General features: G+C 36.5%; 1 protein-coding gene across 1 annotated transcript in view; it reads left to right on the top strand.

Moving 5' to 3' along the window:
* Window positions 1–20,496, top strand: part of RECK (reversion inducing cysteine rich protein with kazal motifs) — an 86,907-nt gene that overhangs the window by 740 nt on the left and 65,671 nt on the right. Inside the window, exon 2 of the mRNA XM_010369934.2 lies at window positions 14,612–14,670. Coding sequence (XP_010368236.2) covers window positions 14,612–14,670 — 59 coding nt within the window. The remainder of the gene's footprint in view (window positions 1–14,611; window positions 14,671–20,496) is intronic.

Raw genomic sequence — 20,496 nt, 5'->3', positions numbered from 1 at the left:
GGCTTGAGGAGAGGAATTCTTGCTCTACAAGAATTAAACCAAGGATGGATAGGAAACTGTTAAGTGCCTATTGATTGCTTTCCACTTGCTGGCCTTTTGAGTGTACCCCGTCTCCTTCCCTCCAAAAACTCTCTGGGTAGGAGATGGGGTACAGCAGGAGCTTGAAGTAACTCGAATTCAAGGCAGAAATGTCTGGAGGAAATGAAGGGCCGTGTATGAGTGCACAGAGGGAGAGAGAGGACATCCACCTAGGATGAGTGGAAAGTGGAGTGATTCCCCCTAGCTGTACTAGACATTAAAAGATGGCTAGGATGTGTGCATGCAAAAGTGGTGAAGTGCATTGCTTACAGGGAGAGACACCTGAAAAAAAAAAAAAAAAAAAAGCAAAGTCAACTGGGCGCGGTGGCTCACGCCTGTAATCCCAGCACTTTGGGAGGTGGAGGCGGGCGGATCCCTTGAGCCCAGGAGTTGGAGACCAGCCTGCTTAACATAGTGAAACCCCGTTCCGCTTCTACTAAAAATACAAAAATTAGCCGGGCGTGGTGGTGTATGCCTGTCATTCCAGCTACCCGCGAGGCTGAGATGGGAGGATTGCTTGAGTCCCGGGAAGTTGAGGCTGCAGTGATAGGCCACTGCCCCACTGCCCTCCAGCCTTGGGAGTGAGACCCTGTCTCAAAAAAAAAAAAAAAAACAAAACAAAACAAAACAAAAAAACAAAGTCAGTTCCAACAAGGGTGTTAACTATAGCTGGGCTTCAAATTTAGCTGTAAACTATCCCAAAGAAATAAAGAGAAAATGCTGTGCATTCTTGGCTAAATCAGATTACTTTTCTGGGCCCCATTTTTCTCCCTGTTAAATTAAAAGAGATTGAACTGAAACACTTACAAAATTATGAAATACTAGTTGTCCATTCTCCTCCCACAACCAGCCAGTTCTGCAGGAGGTAGTACGGTGGAGTGGTTAAGAACATTGAGCAAATTACTTAGCTTTAATCTTTTTGTGCTCAAATAGCCACATATATTATAAATGGTACCTCACAGATTTTATTATGACAATTAATCGAGTTAATACATGTCCAGCATTTCGCATAGTAAGCACTGAAATGTTAGCTATTAAGTATGTTTGGGAAATACTGCACATGGTACCCTGTCTTATAAATTCACAAAACACATTAGATTCGCAGTAAAGGGTCCAAGGATTCCTGTGGTAAAACAAACAAAGTAACAAACAAAACAAGAAACTTTTTTGCCAGGGGAATGGCAGTAATTGCTAATGAGTATGAAGTTTCTTTTGGGAGTATTGAAAATGTTCTAAAATTAGATAATGGTGATAGCTACACAACTCTGTGAATATACTAAAAACAACTGAATTGTACACATTAAAAGGGTTAATTTCATGGTATACAAATTGTATCTCAATAAAGTTGTTACAGAAAGAAACTTGTTTGCTCATAAAATTCTTTTTTTCTTCATAACACCTAAAGCTCACTTCAGAAAACAGTGGGTTAGTTGATTTCTAAAGGCCCTTCTAAGTAAGTTCATGACAACAGAGTTTGCATTGTTTGATAAAAAGAAAAAAAAGATTCCAAGTTTGATCTACAAGTGAGACATGTTCCTTATACTAAATTCTAGGAAGCATATATTGCCTGGTTCCTTACATAAAGGACATTGAGTAATATAATGGACAAAGGTTTCCACTGTGAATTGTAGAAAGCATAGAAAATGCTTTTCAATCCTAAACAGAATTAAGAACAGAATATAAAATTATATTTCAGTGAAGGCTTTGCTTGTATTCCTGCTCAGTCTTCCTACCCCTTTCCTTAACCACATCCAAGACTGGGTACTTCTGTCTCCCGTGGTATAAGGCTTTGCAGGTTATTGACCCTGTCTACTATACAGCTTTGCAAATCTTATCTACCTTGATTTTTCCTGCTCCTGGGGGATGGAAAGTGTGAAAGTGAAATGATTTTCTCTTTGGAGGATGAGAAGGGACCCTATCCTGCAGTATCAGCATTGTGTGTCATGGCACCTGATAATGGCTCTATTTTTATGTAAGTTGCTTTGTAATAGTACAAAAGAGGGAAGGATATAACCTTAAGGGCCAGGTTTCAGTAAGTTGACATTTAAGGAATTGTGTAATAGCAAGCCTAGAATCCAGAAGAAGAATATAATGAATTTTAAGTTAGAAAAAGCAAACGCCTATCTGGAGCAAAGTAGTAAGAAACAAATTCTCTTACCAAAGAAGTATCTTGGCCCACACTGTAGAAAGAGCTAGAATTGGTGATAGACCAGACATGACAGTTTATTCTGGTATGCAGCTAAAAGTTTCTGTCTGGCATCCATAAATTTAAGCAATCTTTCATTAATCATACTTTTCACCGTGTGCCACTTACAGAAGAAAGTGGGAAGAGGTCAAGGAGTTTATTTTTATATATTATAAATGTGGTCTTTAAAAGAACAAAAGAGATACTATGGGGTTTGTTTATCCAAAGAATACTATATGAGTACTTATTATATGTCAAGCACTGTTCCAGGTGCAGAGCTGCTGCTCCAAGGAGCTTACATTCTAGGAGAGAGGTGATAGACCATAAATAGATAAATACATAACAAAATGATTTCTAGGTATGATAAGGATGCTATGAAGGAACTAAACCCAAATGGCTAACACAGAGAATTGTGTGAGTGGAGTGGGAGTAATTCTTTATGTACAAAAACTTCAAAAGAGTTTGTAAGAGCTGCCTCTTTGAGAAGGTGAAGTTTAGAACTGAGATCTGAAGGCTGAGAAGGTGGTGGATATTCTTATGAAAGACAGGGGTGAGGTCCAGGAAGTGCAGAAGCCTTAAGGCATAAGGAACAGAAGGTTATATGGTTGGAATATAGTGACCAACAGAGTGTGCTAGGGCTAGATGGTGCGGAGCCTTGCAAAAAAACGCATAAGGATTATAGATTTTATTCTGTGCACAGAGAGAAACCAATAGAGTTTTAAGTAAAACTAGTATGATTTTATTTCTATTTTAGGTCACTCTTGCTGCTGAATGAAAAAAAGTATTGTAGTGGGTAAGAGTATAAGCAGGATGTCTGGAAGGCCATTGTAGTAGTTCAAGCAGGAGTTAAGGGTTGACTCAAGAGTAGAGTGGTGTGGAGATAGGAGAGGGGTTATTTAAAATATCTTGCTGATGGATTGGATGTGGGAAGTGAGGGAAGAAGGAATTAAGGATTACTCATAGGTTTTCTTTGTCGTAATTTAATAAAAGTTGATGCCATTTACTGAAGTAGGGAAGATGGAGGAAAAGCATTTTGGAGGAGGGTCTGAAGGTAAGGAAAGGAGAGAATAAAAAGTTCTATTTTGTACATGTTTAGGATGAATATTAGTAATAATTGCACTAGGTCCATTGCTTATTAAGCCAAGTTCCATGCCTATGAGTAGTCCATTTAGCAAATATTTATTAAGTTATTAATACTGATAGACACTGTGATAGGAAGAGGTATAAAGTGGTAAGCAAAAATAAGGGCTTAAGTTTAGTGGGAAATTCAGACAGGAAATATCACCCCAAAATGTATAATACCTACATTGCTAATATGTAGTTATATTAGTACATACCTATTTATATCCTAAATCTGAAGAATACATTTGAGGAAAAGGCATGTGGTTTCATCAGGTATATAGCACATAGTATGATAGATGCTGTAAAGCACATAGATAACTCGAACAATACTATAAGTGGAGTATTAAGAGATGTGTTCTGACCATGAGATAATTGAAAGCTACACTTTTAGATCCTTTGTTTAGAGATGGGAGCCCTGCCGCAGAGTGGGGAAGGGAATTATCTAAGAGTACTGACTGTTAGCGTCTGGGAAGAGGACTTCAAAAGAGTCATTTGCTTTAGTTGTTTCATAATGATGAATGTCTAGGTTATGGCTCTTTTGACTCTAAGGAACAAAACCCCAAATAAGTCAGGATTAGGGAGCTGGTTATATAGCATTTAACAGGAAATCACATGGAAAGCCAAGGGTAGGAAATTCAGCACATCTCTACCTCAGGTACTGCTACAGGAACTAGAAAGTTGACAGGAACCAAGACTGACAGGAAATTAGACTTCCTGTGTGTTTTTTTAGAGACAATCTGTATCTCACATGGCTTCTCTCTGTGCATCTCTTCCAGTTTCCTCTCTCCCTCATTCAGCTTCCTTTTTTTTTTTTGCACATGGTTTCCATACACTCATAAAATGTCAGCTTCCCAGCCCCAGCTCTTCTTGACCTTGTAGCTGCAGAGCCCACCACCAACTGGCTGCCTGCCTCTTACCTGAGTGTATGATTTAGTCCAATTTATCTTTTGATTTAAAAATCATATGATGTTTTCTAAATTATAGGTGAGTTACCATATGAGATATGGTACTGAAGTAGTATTAATATAGTGAGAGAAAATTTTTTGTACTTTTTTCCTGTTAAAAAGGCATTGTATAACTATAGGATATTACTACTTTTTTAAAATAGGTTTTAGGGGAACAGGTGGTGTTTGGTTACATGAATAAGTTCTTTAGTGGTGATTTCTGAGATTTTGGTGCACCCATCACTAAAATGTACCCAGTGTGTAGTCTTTTATCCCTCACCCCCCACTCACTCTTTCCCCGCCGCCAGAGTCCCCAAAGTCCATTTTATTGTTCTTATGCCTTTGTGTCCTCATAGCTTAGCTGCCATTTATAAGTGAGAACATACAATGTTTGGTTTTTCATTCGTGGGTTACTTCACTTAGAATAATGGTCTCCAACTCCATACAGGTTGCTGCAAATGCCATTATTTCATTCGTTTTTATGGCTGAGTAATATTCCATGGTGTGTGTCTCTGTGTGTGTGTGCATGTGTGTGTGTGTGTACACACATATACTACATTTTCTTTATCCAATGGGCATTTGGGCTGATTCCATATTTTTGCAGTTGCTAATTGTGCTGCTGCACACATGTACCACATTTTCTTTATCCACTTGTTGATCGATGGGCATTTGGGCTGGTTGCATATTTTTGCAGTTGCTAATTGTGCTGCTATAAGCATGAGTGTGCAAGTGTCTTTTTCATATGACTTCTTTTCCTCTGGACAAATAGCTAGTAGTGGGATTGCTGGGTCAAATGGTAGATCTATTTTTATTTCTTTAAGGAATCTCCCTACTGTTTTCCATAGTGGTTGTACTAGTTTACATTCCTACCAGCAATATAAAAGTGTTCCCTTTTCACCACATCCACTCCAACATCTGTTATTTTTTAATTTTTTAATTATGACCATTCTTGCAGGAGTAAGGTTTTGATTTGCATTTCCCTGGTAATTAGTGTCGTTGAGCATTTTTTCATATATTTGTTGGCCATTTGTATATCTTCTTTTGAGACTGTCTATTCATGTCCTTAGCCCACTTTTTAATGGGTTGTTTGTTTTTTTCTTGCTGATTTGTCTGAGTTCCTTGTAGATTCTGGATGTTAGTCCTTTGTCAGATGCATAGTTTGCAAAGATTTTCTCCCACTCTGTGGGTTGTCTGTTTATTCTGCTGATTATTTCTTTTGCTGTGCAGAAGCTTTTTAGTTTAATTAAGTCCCATGTATTTATCTTTGATTTTGTTGCTTTTGCTTTAGGGTTCTCGGTCATAAAGTCTTTACCTAATTCAATGTCTAGATGGGTTTTGCCGATGTTATCTTCTAGAATTTTTACGGTTTCATGTCTTAGAATTAAGTCTTTGATCAATCTTGAGTTGATTTTTGTATGAGGTGAGAGACAAGACTCCAGTTTCATTCTTCTATGTAGAGTTTGCCAATTATCCCAGCACTATTTGTTGAGTAGGATGCCCTTTCCCCACTTTACGTTTTCGTTTGTTTTGTCAAAGATCAGTTGGCTGTAAGTATTTGGCTTTATTTCTGGGTTCTCTATTCTGTTCCTGTGTGCCTATTTTTATACCAGTACCATGCTGTTTTGGTGACCACAGCCTTGTAGTATAATTTGAAGCTTCCATATGAATTTTAGGATTGAAATTGAAATTTTAAGAACTAGAATTGTTTTTTCTAGTTCTGTGAAGAATGATGATGGTATTTTGATGGGAATTGCATTGAATTTGTCTATTGCTTTTGGCAGTATGGTCATTTTGAGAATATTGATTCTACCCATCCATGAGCATGGGATATGTTTCCATTTGTTTGTGTTGTCTGTGATTTCTTTCAGCAGTGTTTTGTAGTTTTCCTTGTAGAAGTCTTTCACCTCCTTGGTTAGGTATATTCCTAAGTATTTTGTTTTATTTTTTGCAGCTATTATAAAAGAGGTTGAGTTCTTGATTTGATTCTCAGAGTGGTCACTGTTGGTGTATAGCAATGCTACAGATTTTATAACTTGATTTTGTATCCTGAAACTATTGAATTCATTTATCAGATCTAGGAGCTTTTTGGATGAGTCTTTAGGGTTTTCTAGGTATATGAACATATCATCAGCAAAGAGCAACAGCTTGACTTCCTCTTTACCAATTTGGATGCCCTTGATTTCTTTCTCTTGTCTATTTGCTCTGGCTGGGAATTCCATTATTCCTTATTAATCAATGAATCTAATTTTTGAGCTGACCACTGTGCTAATTGTACCAAGAAGCTTACAGTCAATCTGAGGATACCAAGAGAACCCACATGAAATGATTAGAGAAGAGTTAAGTGTTAAAGTTTCCAACTCTCACTAGAATAGTAGGGTCTTAAATAACAAAAAACATCAACAAGGCCTAGAGTTGTTGGAGAAGAAAGGCTTACTAAGAATTAAGATGGTAGTTAAGCCTTGCAATATGTTTGGAGTCAGCAGGAAGTGGGCATCAAGCATTTCAGTCAGAGGACTGTGTTCTAGGTAAGTGTAGATTTTCTTTGCTAAAAGTAATAGAAGTTTAGGGAAGGGAAGGCTAGAAAAAGACTTTGAAATTTTAGAATTGGAATAGCAGGAAGCCAGTGTAGGCCCTTGATTAGAAGAGTGATGTCATGAAAGGTCTATTAAAAAAAGTAATCTGGCAGTCATATTGGTACTACAATTGACTTAATATAATTGGCTGCTGCAGCAGTGCAATATGAGGCAAGCAGTAGAGAAGGATATCTGTAACTTGCAAATGATTCGGGAAAAAAACAAAATATGTATTTATCCAACATACATACAGATAGATATGGCAGTATGACAAGAAGTTAGCAATGTTGAATCGAGGTGGTGGGTATGTGGGTAATCCTCTCACTATTTGGCTCTTCCTCGGCTAACTGTATACTTTATCTGACATGCAGTATATCTGACATGCAGATATACCCACATGTATATTTTTAAAGGGTTAAATGTGACAATTGCATGAATGTATTTATAAGTTAAAGTTACAGTTCTCATTTAAATGTTTTTAAGTGATTATTGTTTTCCAAGTTGTTTTGAAAATAAAAATTTGGTTAAAAATAAGATTTTACATTAAAAAACAGATTTTTAAATTAATTTTTTAAATTCAGAATGACCTTTTTCCAGTATCAACTCAGATTTAGTTTTTTCTCCTGAAGTGTGTAATACACAATGCATGTGCACGCACACACATCTATGTATGTATATGTGTGTGTATATATATATTTATACACATACACACTGTTTTAGTTCTTTACGAAGACATTAATTAGAGGGAATCTTTTTTTTAGGAAATAAGAATGGCTTTTCATTAACCAACTGGATTATAGCTTTTGTGAGACATCTGTGGCAAAATCCCTTTTAACTTCAAAAATCTTATAATTCTATGGATGTTTCTTAGTTTTGGATTAGCGTGTATATTTGTTTTTTTAAAGCTAGTTGGCTTTAGAAGCTGCGTTTTTCTGCATGTGGCTGGAGCATGTGCTTCCTGCTTACTTGCCTGTCTTTAGTATACACATGGCCAAAACCAGCAGCTGAAACTTGATGTTTCTAATTATTGGATAATTCTGCTTGCATATTTTCAGGCTACACTAATACCTTTTTAAGCCCAAAAAGTGTGGCCTTTAGTAATCAATTTTTAATTTTTATTAATTTTATAATCACAGACTGTTGGAATAAGAATGTAAGATACGACACTCATACTGATGTCTTTAATGAAGATAACACTGTGTTTTTTATTTTCATCATAGCAGTATCACATTTTATTTTGAACTGTTCCATCTTTATCTGTTCAATTCTGTTTTACGAGAATAAGCAGAGTTTTAAACTATTATTCTTGAAGAATATATTAGGATCAAATTATAAACCCAGAATATATCTAGAATTCGTTATCTTATAGAAAGCATTAGGCCTGGCAGAGTTTTGTTTTGTTTTGTTTTTGTGTACTGTAATAGTTGAATGACCCAATTAATCCCTTTTAGTTGCTCTGAAAAAGATAGACCCTTAATTGCCACATTAATTGCATTTGAATTCTTCTCCCATTCATAACAAAGTCATATGAATGGATGCCTATTTGTAGACATTTATTTCTTGAAAAATATGCAATGTTAAATATTCTAATAAGCTTTTACTATTTCAAAGGAAGAAAAATGTGTGCTGATCCAATAATGGCTAAGGGTAAGAAGAAAGTGTAGAAAATGTGATGGAGCAGAGGTCCCCTGTCCTGTTCGTGGAGAGTGGCAATCCTCTCAAGGGAAGACATAACACTGTTATAGGAGAACGTTTGGTTGGGAGAGGGAGAGGAGTTACTACCAGAAGACTTTAGGCTGCCCCCTTTCATCACATTTTGTCAGAAGTATCAGAAAGTCTTTTGGAAAGACTAGAAGGAATATATGCCAAAATGTCAACAGATGTTGTGGCAGGACAGTGGAAATATAATTTTTCTTTTTCTTGTTTTCCAAATTTTTGAGGTTTTTTTAAATGAAAAAAAGAATTGTTTTAAAAATTTAACTTTGAGGGATACTCCCCTATAAATTTGACCTTCACCATTAAATAGGAAAAAAGGCTTTTATAGTTATATTTTTAGTAAAACCTCTGCTAGTTGCGTTTTAATTATAACACATTTTGTGTTTCTGTTCTAAATAGACCTTTGCTCTGAGAAACTGTTTTTCAAAAATCCCTAGGCCCAAATCAGACTTCTCTCTGCCTGATTGTTTACTTTTTGCTGAGCCTTTTTCTGTTTATTGGGACCATATGTTATCCTGAATTATCTTTGCTTACAACCAGCAGGATTTTCTGTCCTCATATGACCTTTGTGTTGGAGGCTAGTAGTAGAAAGTGCAAACTTCTAGAGCTCTTCGAAAGAGCGCATCAATATCACTCAGGAGAGCCTTTTTTCCTGACTATCCTCCCAATCTAATGAGGGTAGGGACATAGCAGAGTCTTAGGAGATGGATGTAGTTTGGTGTGGCATTGAAGAGGAGTTGTTATAAGAAAGCTTTGGCCAGGTGTGGTGGCTCATGCCTGTAATCCCAGCACTTTGGGAGGCCAAGGCAGGTGGATCACTTGAGGCCGGAAGTTCAAGACCAGCCCAGACAACATGGCAAAACCCCATCTATACTAAAAATACAACAGCCAGGCACGGTGGTGCACTCCTGTAATCCCAGCGATTAATACTTGGGAGGCTGAGGCACAAGAATCACTTGAAGATGGAGGTTGTAGTGAGCCAAGATGGCACCACTCCAGCCTGGGTGACAGCACGAGACTCTCAAAAAAAAAAAAAAGAAAGAAAACAAACCCTCATGAGTGCTTTGGTCCTCCCTTGTGTTAGCCCTTCATAGAAAGTAACTACAGACTTACTGCAATCAAGTTACATTTTTTTTCTTCTGAAATGTAGTGAAATTTTTATGTGTTCTTCAGAATTTTGTAAACCAAATGTTTAGAACTTCAAGACACGTTTTGACATAGGATTAGTATTAGAAAGCCAGTCTCAAAAAAAAAAAAAAAAAAAAAAAAAAAAAAAAAAAAGCCAGCCCCACAACAGTTTTTTATGAAACTAAGCTATAGTAATATGGCAGTAACATCCTAGACCCTGTCATTGTTTTATGGAAAAATTATTTCCTATTTCAAACTTAGAAACCTGGTTGGTAAGATCTGAAGAGGACTTCTTTTATTCATTTGTTTATTCATTCATTTCTCCTCAATACCAATTACTTTTATCTAATATGTATACTGAAGTTGTATAGATTTCATTTGAAGAGAGGATTATGTTGCATACACACCACAGACACACAGGTTAAATATATATAAATGTAAAAACAGGTGTTTTAAACCATTGTACCAGATCTACCTGCCTGAAATGTAGTATTTTTCCCTCCTGTGTCTTTTGACTTGCCAATTCTAGACAGCTGCTGACCATTCCAACTCTATTCTCTTTTCAGTCTTCTGCACTCTACAATAGTTACATGCCTCTGATGATTATTGCTATAGTCAATTTATGAATTCCTCTGGAGCCATAATGCTGCTTGGCAACCTTTTTCCTTTTCTCTAATTTGACATTTCTTTCTCTAAGTTGATGAAGCAGTGTTGTTTTGAACACAGGTTTGAGAAACATATTTATAGTTGTTTCCTTTCTCTATTTTCCAAAGTGACTGTTTCAGATCTCTATAATTTCAACCCAAGCCCCTAACCCTATCTCAGCCCTATTTATTTTCAGATCTAATCACTATTTCACTGAGAAAATGAGATGCTGTCAATTTCCTTGTTAATTTATCGGTGTCCTTGAGTTCTTTACTCTTGTCTAGGTTTTGTCCTACTACCAAATAGTAACCTGGGTGAAGTTAGAGAGCATAACTTTTGTTCACTATTGTATCCCTATTCCTAAACACAATGCCTCTTTTTAAAATCCACATACCCTTCTAGGAACAACCTTGTTTCTCTATATTCTGTTTTACTTCCAACTGGATGTAATATAATTCAGTTCTGCCACCCAGAATCAGCATCTACCCCGCAAGTTAAAGGGCATGGTCCCCAACAAGATTGCCCTTACTCCAAACACTGGTTTCAGTTCAAGGATCCCCAGGCTGCCCACACTTTTGACCAACTGGCTATAAATCCAGGGTTCCCATGACCCCCTCAGGTTCAATAATTTGCTAGACCAACTCACAGAACTCTAGGAAGCACTATACTTTAAATAATGGTTTTAATATAAAGGGTACAATTCAGGAGGACCAGCCAAATAAAGAGCTTCATAGGGTAAGATCTAGGAGGGAATGCAGAGCTTCTGTGTCCTCTTGTGGAATCAGGTGCATCATCTTCCCAGTACATCAATGTGTTCAACCAGAAAAGCTCCACTGAGCTTCTATGTCCAGAGTTTTGATTGGGGTTTCATTACATAGGCATACTTGATTGAATTATTGGTCATATGGTTGAGATCAATCTGTAGTCCCCCTTCAATCCCCGGAAGTTGGGAGGTCAGATTGATACCATGTGGCTAAAAGCCCCACCAGCTCTTTAAACATATGGCTGTTCTTTCTAGTGTTGCCAGCCCCCATCCTGAACCTATTTAGGTCAGGGGTGTCTAATCTTTTGGCTTCCCTGAGCCACATTGGAAGAACTGTCTTATACCACACATAAAATACACTAACACTAATGATAGCTAATGAGCAGCAAAAAAAAAAAAAAGTTTTAAGAAAGTTTACCAATTTGTGTTGAACCACATTCAAAGCTGGGCCTGGGCTACATGCGACCCATGGGCCACCGTTTGGGCAAGCTTGATAGGTGAGACCGTGGGTCACCTTATTAGCATGACAAAGACACTCCTATTACCCAGGAAATTCCGATGATTTAGAGTCTCCCTCCCAGGAACCAGGGAGAAAGGCTAGTCAGATTATTTATTATACGATGTTCTACAACTGCTCAAAAGTAGAATTCCTGAAAAGAATTGTCTGTATTTTCTTTTCTTGAATTCTCTCTTGAACTCACTTCAGTCAGGCTTTTGCCCTTTATTTCACATTGATGACACTTATTTAAGGTCATCATCAATATCTTTCACATTGCCAAATACTGTGATCAGTTTGAAATCCTCTTTACTTGATAGCAGTATCTAACATGGTTAACATCTTCTTGAAACATTTTATTTGGCTTTTTGGATACCATTCTTTCTCTTAATTATCTTCACATACATTGATCACTGTCACCTGTCTCTGAAGGATGGCATGCAGTGCTCAGTTCTCAGATCTCGTCGCTCCCAGATGCCATCGTGGCTTTAAATATCATCTACGTAGTGTGACTTCCAAATTCCCATCTCCAGTTTGGAGTCTTCCCGAGCTCATATATTCAACTCCCTACTCAGTATATTCTTTTAGATATATAATAGGCATCTCAAAATTATATCTAAAACTGAATTTCTAATCATCTCTCTCTCTCTCTCTGAGATCTCCTCCCTTAGTCTTTTCCATTTCAGTTAATGGTATTTCTAGATATTTCTGTTTTCCCACTTTCTTGGACCAAAAACCTTAGAGTCGTTCTTAATTCTTTTTCTTCCATGTTTCACTTCCAATCCATTAGCATATCCTGTCAGCTTTATAGTCATAATATATCCAGATTCGGACTACTTAATACCATCTCCACTGCTTCCACCCTCGTTGAAGACACTACAGTCTCTTATCAAGACTACTGCAATAGCTTATTAGTGTTTCCTCCCTTAGTCCTATGTATTATATTTTTAACACAGGAACCAGAGTGGTCTTTTTAAAATGTTATTCTGATTATGACATGCTGCTCAGAACCCGGTAGTGGTTTACATCCTTCTCAGAGTAAAAGCCAAAGTTCTTAACGATGGCCTATAGAGACCTGTATGATCTGGTCCCCCTCTCTCATTGCATTATGTCCTACTCTACCCTTCAGTCATTCTTTTCTAGCCACACTCTTTGCTCTTCTTTGAACACACCAGAAACTTTGCACTTGCTGTTTCCGCCTTTTGGAAAATTCACTGTGGCTTGTTCCGTTACTTTAAGGTATCTGCTTGAGTGACATCTTTTCAGTGAAGCCTTCCTAGCCTGCCCTATAAAATAACCACTCACTCCCATACACACATCCTCCTTACTCTTTAACCTACTTTATTATTGCCATAACATTTACCACCATTTCACATTCATATTCTCTCTCTCTGTCTCCATATATATATATATATGTGTGTATGTGTGTGTGGATACATATATAGTTTAATATCTGCTCTTTAATGTAATCTTCAAGAGGACAGAGACTTTTTTTTTTCAATGAATGATCAATGCCTAGTACTTAAGCTGCTCATAAAATTTTTTAAGTTAATAAATATCTTGGAAGCAGAAATATTCCCTGTTTCTTTCCAGGGATAGTGCCTTCTCATATACACTTGGTTTTATCCCCTTTGGAGTCCTCTTGAGACTTGTTCTGTCAGAGTAACATTAGCTCTCTACTGCTCTTTTCTGTCTGTAAAGAAGGTCAAGTCTTTTCCACTCTGAAAAAGGGGGAAAACTTGTAACCTTGCATCTTTATATGATTACTACTCTTTTTCCTTCCCATCGCCGCTAGACTTCTTATGACTTTATTTTTGATGTCTGTACTTCCTCACCTGTGGTTTACACCTTAATATCATTCACTTCTACCAGTTCCATAGAAAGTGCCTGTAAAGCTAATTAGTAAAACCATTTCCTTTTTTCGTTCTTCAGTCTAACTTGAGTTTTGTGGTGCATGACACTACTACTTCTCCTCTGATGCCACTCTCATGGTTAACCTACCTTTCTGACTCTTCCATCTCAGTCTCTTTCCTTTCTTGCCATATCTCAGATGTTGCTCTTCTTTAGAATCTGGTGCTATATTCTCTTCTCACTAGAAACTCTCCCTAGACAATAGCATTCATTTCCATATACTCCTTTATGCTGATGAGTTCCAAATTTGTATCTTTAGGCTTGGCTTTACCTGAATTCCAGACCTGAATTTCTGACTTTACTGGAATTTCCACCAGGATATTCTATAGGAACCTCAGATTCACATGCTCAAAACAAAATTCACTATCTTTTTATCAGTTGACTTTTTATTATTGGTTTAATAATAGCTCTAGTCCATATGGTAATTGTAAGGATTAGATAAGAAAAAATGGCTGGGCGCGGTGGCCCACACGTGTGATTCCAGCACTTTGGGAGGCTGAGGCGGGTGGATCACGAAGTCAGGAGATCGAGACCATCCTGGCTAACACGGTCAAACCCTGTCTCTACTAAAAATACAAAAAATCAGCTGGGCATGGTGGGGGGCGCCCGTAGTCCCAGCTACTTGGAAGGCTGAGGCAGGAGAATGGCGTGAATCCGGGAGGCAGAGCTTGCAGTGAGCCATGATCGTGCCACTGCACTCCAGCCTGGGCGACAGAGCGAGACTCCATCTCAAAAAAAAAAAAGAAAGAAAATGCATACAACAAACTTATTCAAATTCTGGGACATAGAAAGCACACACTAAATAGTAGCTATTATTATTACATGACAGTCTCCCCTGTTAGACTGCAAGCTTCTTGAGGACAGGGACCATGTCCTCAAACCTAACACTGTCCTTTACTTGTAATAGGTGCTCAGTAAAGGTTTGTTGAGTTAAAATGAATAATGATAATAATAATCTACTGAATAAATGGTTTGTGTAACCATCTGAATTAGCTTAGTCATCTTGTTTAACAGTGGAACAACATTTGATGTTTATTTTTTTCTCTCTAGGTGCATTGTGTTGTAATCATTCAAAGGATAACCAAATGTGCCGTGATGTATGTGAACAGGTAAGACTGCATAATAATTACAGAGGCAGCCAGATACAGTGGTTCATGCCTGTAATCCCAGCACTTTGGGAGACCAGGGTGGGAGGATTGCTTAAGGCCAGGGGTTCAGGACTAGCCAGGACAACATAGCAAGACCCCTGTCTCTAAAAAAATAAAAATAAATAAAATTATAGAGGCTCCTAGTTATACAACTATTTATTAAGTATAATTGTTTTTGGAGAAGTCTGTTGGATAGTACCTTAACTAAGTGTCCAGGGTTCACAACACCAATAATGGGGCAAAGTAACTGTCTCCTGACATGATACACTGAGAAGGAAAATATTATAGAATTCCTGCCAAAAATGCGTAATTTGAATTATGAAGAAATAATCGGGCAAACCCAGTTTGAGGAATATTCCTCAAAACATCAATGTGTACTCTTTAAAAATGTCAGTGTTATAAAAACAAAGAATGATGAGTTAATGGGTGCAGCACACCAACATGGCACATGTATACATATGTAACAAACCTGCACATCGTGCACATGTACCCTAGAACTTAAAGCATAATAAAAAGAAAATGCAAAATAAAATAAAATGCTAAAAAAAAATAAAGGCTAAGAAGCTGTTACAGATTAAAGGAAACTAAAGAGATGTGACAACAAAATGCAATATGCGATCCTGGATTGGATCCTGGAATGAAAGAAAATTGCTATAAAGGACATTATCAGGATAAATTGGTAAAATTTGAATATAAAGTGGATATTAAATAATAGTATTATACCAATACTGTGGTTCTGAATTTGGTGATTATATTGTGGTTGGGTATGATGGTGTCCTTGTTCTTAGGAGGTACATGGTAGGATTTAGAAATGAATGAACATAATGTCTATAACAAATTCTAACAGTCCTTCAAAATAATACTGTGTAATAATAATTTGTGTATATATAAAGAGAATTAAAGCAAATGTTGCAAAGTGTTAAGGATGGATGCATCTTGATGAAGACCATGTAGGTATTCATTGTACTATTCTTAAAAGTTGTCTGTAGGTTTGAATTTTTCTGGTTGAACCTGTTCATGAAAGTTCCACTGAAGCACTACCCATTCATAAAGTCCTACCTTTCTTTCAGTCTTGATCATGTATGTCTAGCCTTAGCACTCCAGAAATAATAGTCTCAATCATCTTTTAGAGGAATCTTCAAGTAATAACCTGAATCTTGTTATTTTTAAAACTGAGAGAACTACTTAACTGGGACTATAACTTCTCATAAGCAATAATAACGTAGACATAGAAAGATTTTGCAAGATATGGTCTGCTTATAAGACATGACACTGATTCAGTTCATCTAAATGGCTGCTAGAGAATTCAGTGACATGTCAAATAACTGTTGCAAATTAAGTTTGCTGCACATTTACTGCCAGAAGAATAGCTTTTTAAAGCAAAAATGGCCCCTTGATGATATCATAAGGAAGCTTTTAAAGTAGCTCTGCTACTTTGGGAAACATGGCTTACCTGACTTTTCACTTTGTTTCTTGCTTTTTCTACTGACGTTCTACAGGGTGAATGATTTTTAGGAGGTATCTTGTAATGAGGCACCAGCAGCAGGCAAGGTCTAATTTCTTAAAATCTGGAATATTAGAAATTCTATAACTTAGCAAATTAATTGAATACTATAATCACCCTAATAAAGAACATTCTTCCCCAACCAAGTTCATAACTAATTGAGAAATAAGGGAGATAGATCCAAAAATATTACTTTTATTACTAGTTACACAGATGTCGAATGTGACTTTTATCTCTACGCACACACTAAGTGACAGAATTATACTTACTCCCAGAGAGGAGAGGTAAGGGCTGTGTTACATATGTTTACTTTCTCCTACCAAATTCAGTGGTCAGCTGAGTCAGCCGTCCTGATCATGGGAGAAGTGTTATCAGGGGTGTGGAGAGAGACCAGGGCTGTTAAAACTCATAGAGCTCACTTCAAAGAGAAGGAAATACTGTGAGTAAGGAATCATTATTTCTTCAACCAGTAGGGAATGCAGACAGGATGGAGTCTTCATGACATTTAGATTTTGAACTGAGTAAACAGCATTCTTGATGACTCTAGGAGGTTAGGGAAAAGATTTGGTTTGAGGAGAAGGTGAGCTGTTGAATTATCATGAAAACCACTATGTGAAGATAGAGATTTGGAATTAAAACTTTTGGAATTTGAATTTAGGTAAGAAGTCAGGGCTGGTGGCTTATAATATTCAGCAAAATACATGTGATGGTTTACAGTGAAACTGTCAACAAATGTCAGATGCCAAAGAAAAGTCAAGGAGTTTGAGATCTGAGAAAAGACCCTTAGTTTTTTTTTGTTTTTTGTTTTTTGTTTTTTTTAAAGAGCCAGTTAGTGGAGATTCTAAAAACATCTCCCTGCAGCAGGGATTTTTGTTTCTTTTGTTTATGATGAATTACTTGGTGCCTAGAACAGTTAGAACAGTATCTAACACTCAAAACTCTCAATAAATATTTCTAGATCGACTGGAGCAGCGGAGCTAAAAGTCACACTGCAATCATTAAAAACTTTTTAATAAAAACATTTGTAGTTACGTAATTTTTCAGACTTACAAAAATGTATTCCGTTTTTGCATATGTCTTACCTGTATATATTATGAATTCCTTGAATATAGGGATCATGTCTTATTTGCCTATGTTGTACTCATGTCCCTGCTCATGCAAACTGATTAGTTAATATTTTTGAGTTGATTGGTGAAGAAGTGGATACAATGAAAGGAAAAAGCTGTTAAAGTCTGTAAGTGCAGGAAGTAATGATTTGTTTCAAGATGAAACATTTTTACTTGTTTGAAGACAAAGGAAAAATGAGTTATGACAGAGAAAGGAGATAAGTATGGGTAAAAAACTTCTCAAAATTCAAGACTGTAAACCCTAGGATCTGATAACTTCTGCCTTGAGTGGCATACAAGTTTGGTTATTAAATTTTTTGCTCTGAGATGATTTGTATAATTATAGTATGTATTCTAGTATGTATTCTGAATAAGGATTCATCTTTCTTTTTAAGTGTGATTACTAGTTGTTTAGCAAGAAAAGTGACTTTATATTCAAGTCTACCTTATTATCTGAAAGTTTACATAGTACGTGCTGGTTTCTTTAAGCTAAATGTATTCCTAATAAGTATATGTTTATCAGTTTAATTCATTCGACTTTATAGAATCATAATTTTAGAGACAGAAGGGACCCAATAAATTATCTAACTTTTTAATTTTGCTTATTAGCTATTCAGGAAACCAGAAACTGTGACTTAAATTTTATTTTACGCTTTTCCCTAAGTGTCATGCCCTTTACTATATCCGTTTACATACATTATTTCATTTAATTCTTACACCCAGCCCTTGAAAGAGGTATTGTCATTATTTGTATATTATAAGTAAAGAAATTGAAACATAGAAGACTTAAATAACTTACCAAGGCCCTAAGCCAATAACTTAAGGAACAGGGACTCAGACTCAAATGTGTCTGATTACAAAGCCATACCCTTAGCCACCAGGATATAACTACCTCCTGTGAGGCCAAGTAGTTTGCCCAACGGTATTCAGAGTATATTTCCAACTCTCAGTTCCATATTCTTTGCATTGTTCTAAGCTGTTTCAAGTGCTTGTAGTGTTTTTGCGTTTTGTTGTTGTTGTTGTTGTTGTTGTTGTTGAGGGGAGATGGAATTGCAGAAAGAAGATACGAGTGAGAGAGCGTAGCCTTCCCTGTGCTTTTTCCTAGTCTGCTACCAATGTCATATCTTTCATTTTTTCTTCCTCTTTTTTTCACTCTTTACCTTTCATTGTTGTCTTTTTCAATTGATTTTTCTTTTCTTTCACTCTTTTATCTTTTTATAATAGAAAACTTTAAGTATATACAAAGGTAGAGAGAAAAGTGTAATAAACCCCCATATTCAGCTTCAACATTATTAAGTCATGACCAGTTGTGTTTCATTTAATTCTCTCTTTTTACTTTCCCCACTATATTGAGGCAAATTTATGTAGCAGCAAAATCTCAATTGTCATATTATTTGATACATAAATTTTCCGTTTGGAGCTACAAATAATAAGTCATTTTAAAAAAGAGATAACCGCAATACTGTTTTTACTTCTTTGAAAAGGTAATATTCAAAAATCTAGTTATTCAGATTTCTTAATTATTTTATAAGGTTTTTTTAGTTTGGATCAGAATTCAAGTGATGTGTGTGTATATATATATATATATATATATATATATATATATATATAGAAGTTGGTTATATGTTTTTTAAATATCTTTTGATCTGTAGGTTTCTCCTTGCAATGTATTTGATGAATTGATTTAGTCATTTGTCCTATAGAGTTTCCCATAGTCCAAACTTTGCTACTCACATCCCCCTGGTGTCATTTAACGTTTTCCTCTTTCCTCTGTGTTTCCGCAGTTAGATTTAGAGCAGAGCTATCCAATGGCTCTTTCTACAGTGATGAAAATATTCTAGACCTATGTGGTAGCCGCTAGCCACATGTGCCAGGTGAACACTTGAAATGTGCTTAAAGATACTGAGGAACTTTAATTTTTAATTTCATTTAATTTTACTTGATTTAAGTTTAAATACCCACACATAGCTAACAGCTACCTTAGGAGACAGATCCAGAGGCTTAGTTTTGTTTAAGTCTTCCCCCCAAAATGTCTCTTTTTGTGATGCTTACAGTCTTTGTGATAATTGTCTAAATGCATTAATTCACTAAGGGTTGCAAAATAGTGATATTCTATCTCTTTTCACTTCTTAAATGAAGTTGGTAGTTTTGGAGGAAAATGGCTAATAAATAAGCTAACTGGAGATAAATCCTTTTTCATTGTTCATAGCATTCATGGATTTTACCGTCTCAGCTATTTGCAGGTAATCATGAAGGTCTGTCTGATATGTGTAATGATTTATTGTTTACTGAAACACTATATTGTAATTGCATAACATCCTATTTGGAAGTGAGCCATTTAGCTTGGTAAGTGAACCTTTGTCAGCTCATTAGCATCAACTACAAAAAAAAAAAAACAATTTTGTTTCTATCTTACAGCATTTTATGGAGAACTTATGTGCCATAATGCTGTTTACAAATTTTATCTTCAGCAGTATCACGGGTTTGATGACAGTCTGTTTTTCATTGTTATCAGTTGACTAAAAGCAATTTACAGAACAGTTTAGAATAAACTTATCTTTTTTTTCTTCCTTGTCTCACTCTCTAACCCCCAGCCTCTAAACAGGTTGGTAGCCTGGGTTTCTCCACTTTTTTTGGTCAATAGAAAAGGGTCTCGACTTGCTGTATTTGCTTTTCTTGCTTATTTGCGAAACTAATCAACACTTTTTAAGATATGTTACCTTAGATCATTCTAAAGGTTTTCCACTTATAAAAGGAGCTGGGCATGGTGGCTCATGCATGTGGTCCCAGCACTTTGGGAGGCTGAGGCACGCGGATCACTTTGAGCTCAGGAGTTCAAGACCAGCCCAGGCAACATGGTGAAACCCTGTCTCTACAAAAAAATACAGAAATTAGCCAGGCGTTGGTGGCTCATGCCCGAGGTCCCAGCTACTTGGGAGGCTGAGACTGGAGAATCGCTTCAGCCTGTGAAGTGGAGGTTTCAGTGAGCTGAGATCACACCACTGTACCCCAGCCTGGGCAATAGAATGGGACTCTGTCTTAAAAAAAAAATAAAATAAATAAAAAGGAAGTTGGAAAATATTTTAGACAACTGATAAATCTAGAGGATAGTAAATTTTACCTCTTCTTATTTCTTGTAGAAAAATACCACAAAACCTTTTTTTTTTTTTTTGTCAA

This window comes from Rhinopithecus roxellana, chromosome 16 (genome assembly GCF_007565055.1).
Source record: "Rhinopithecus roxellana isolate Shanxi Qingling chromosome 16, ASM756505v1, whole genome shotgun sequence".
Classification (NCBI taxonomy): Eukaryota; Metazoa; Chordata; class Mammalia; order Primates; family Cercopithecidae; genus Rhinopithecus; species Rhinopithecus roxellana.
This window is presented reverse-complemented; position numbering and strand designations above follow the sequence as displayed.